The sequence below is a fragment of the Bison bison genome, unplaced genomic scaffold (genome assembly GCF_000754665.1).
Source record: "Bison bison bison isolate TAMUID 2011002044 unplaced genomic scaffold, Bison_UMD1.0 scf7180017864037, whole genome shotgun sequence".
NCBI classification, from domain to species: domain Eukaryota; kingdom Metazoa; phylum Chordata; class Mammalia; order Artiodactyla; family Bovidae; genus Bison; species Bison bison.
Genome location: NW_011494609.1, coordinates 7,483,802 through 7,485,335, shown reverse-complemented (window position 1 = coordinate 7,485,335; position 1,534 = coordinate 7,483,802). Strand labels below are relative to the sequence as shown.

At 62.5% G+C, this 1,534-nt stretch overlaps 1 protein-coding gene across 1 annotated transcript in view; it reads left to right on the top strand.

Moving 5' to 3' along the window:
* RRP1 (ribosomal RNA processing 1) overlaps positions 1-778 on the top strand; it is a gene marked incomplete at its 5' end in the record, with an annotated part of 14,587 nt that extends 13,809 nt beyond the window's left edge. The window contains one exon of the mRNA XM_010835005.1: positions 255-778. Within this exon, the coding sequence (XP_010833307.1) occupies positions 255-487 (233 nt within the window). The remainder of the gene's footprint in view (positions 1-254) is intronic.
* Between the last annotated feature and the right edge of the window lie 756 nt (positions 779-1,534).

Here is a 1,534-nt window from a genome sequence, read left to right as displayed (position 1 = left end):
TCCCGGTCCTGTCCTCACTCTGGTCGTCCTAAAGGCCCACTTCCCGGCCAGTCTCCGTAGGTTGTGTGCCCACCTGGTGGCTGTGGACCTCCCAGTCTCACTGATGGCAGGCCCCTGGGTGGCTGACTCAGGTCCATTCCCAGCGCCGTCATGCTGAACACTGTGTCCCTGCCACCCGGGCCCAGCACCCCAGACAATCTCAGGAGTCAGAGCCGACCTTCTTGATGCTTCGTTCATTCAGCCTTGTGTTTCAGGGAGACATGCAAAGGAGGCCTTACATTCAGACTCGAGCCCAGGATTCACGAGGAGGAGGCGGCGGCAGAGAGCAGGCGGTGACCCCCCTGTGCCCCGGGAGCGGCCTGGGGGCCATGGCGGGAGAGGGGCCCCCAGGAGGCAGCGGCGGCCTCGGGTGGGGGCCAAAGCAAAGATAGCCGGTTGCCAGGAGCCAAAGGCAAAAAGGAAGCGGACCCCAGAGGGCCAGAAGTGACATCTCCCAGGCCCCCTGGGAAAATGAGGGGACAAGACAGTTGGGCCGGGTCCCCGAGACTCCAGAAACTACTGCTCCCCAACTTACTGTGTCAAGAGGCAGCCGAGGCCAGGACTTACGGGGTCAGGCCCTCACTTGGTGCCCACGTTCCAGAAACACTGCGGCTGTGCTGACCTCAGCCAGGCCTGCAAAACCTGGGACTGGAGGCCCCCACAGACACCCTCCTTGGGCAGGAGACTGGCGACTCGGCTGGTGTCGATAAATAAACGTGCCATGTGGTGCCTACACACCGGTCCTGCCCTGGTGTGGTTTCACGGGATATCCAGTCGCATGGCCTGGCAGGTGCCCGGCGGTTTTGGTGGTGTGCCCCCAGAGCCTGTTTGCGTCTTCCTCAGACCCTGGAGACGATGCCAAGTGTTAACAGTGTCGTCTGCACGTGTACTTCATCAGCTCGGGGTGAGAGCTGACAGTGCTCTGTGCTTTGCGCCAACCTTGTCACGTGGGTGGGAGGGTCAGCTCAGCTCCCCACCCACCCCTTCTCTGTGACCTGGAGGCAGAGCTGGGCCTGAGGTCCCACGGGCATCTGCCCACCAGGCCCCCTGCTCCCTTCCCCTGGGGTTCAGCTCCTGGCCCGAGCCCTGACTAGACAGGAAATAGAAACAGGATGCAGTGCAGTATGGGCTCGGGGGGGCTTCCAGGTGGAGCTGTGCCCGCAGCAGAGGGCTGCCTGGGTTTCAGGTGGGTGTCTCCAGCCGGGCTGGCCTCTGCCGGGCCGAGGTGTGAGGCTGAGCCCAGCGAGAGGCCCAGCTTCGGGAGAGCCCGTTGAGGCTGGAGCTGAACTTCAGTTTACAAAGCCCAGCTGTGTACAGGCTCGTGCCCCCAGGAGGAGGTCCCCAGGGGCCCCCTTCCAGTCCATGTCGGGGCAGGCGGTGGGGAGATTGGAGGGGAGGGGAGTGTTAAGTCCCCAAGTTCACGGTGCTTCTCTCCCCTGTTGACAGAAGTAGTCAACAGTCTGTGATAGGAATAGAAGAGTTTTATCTGAGCCAG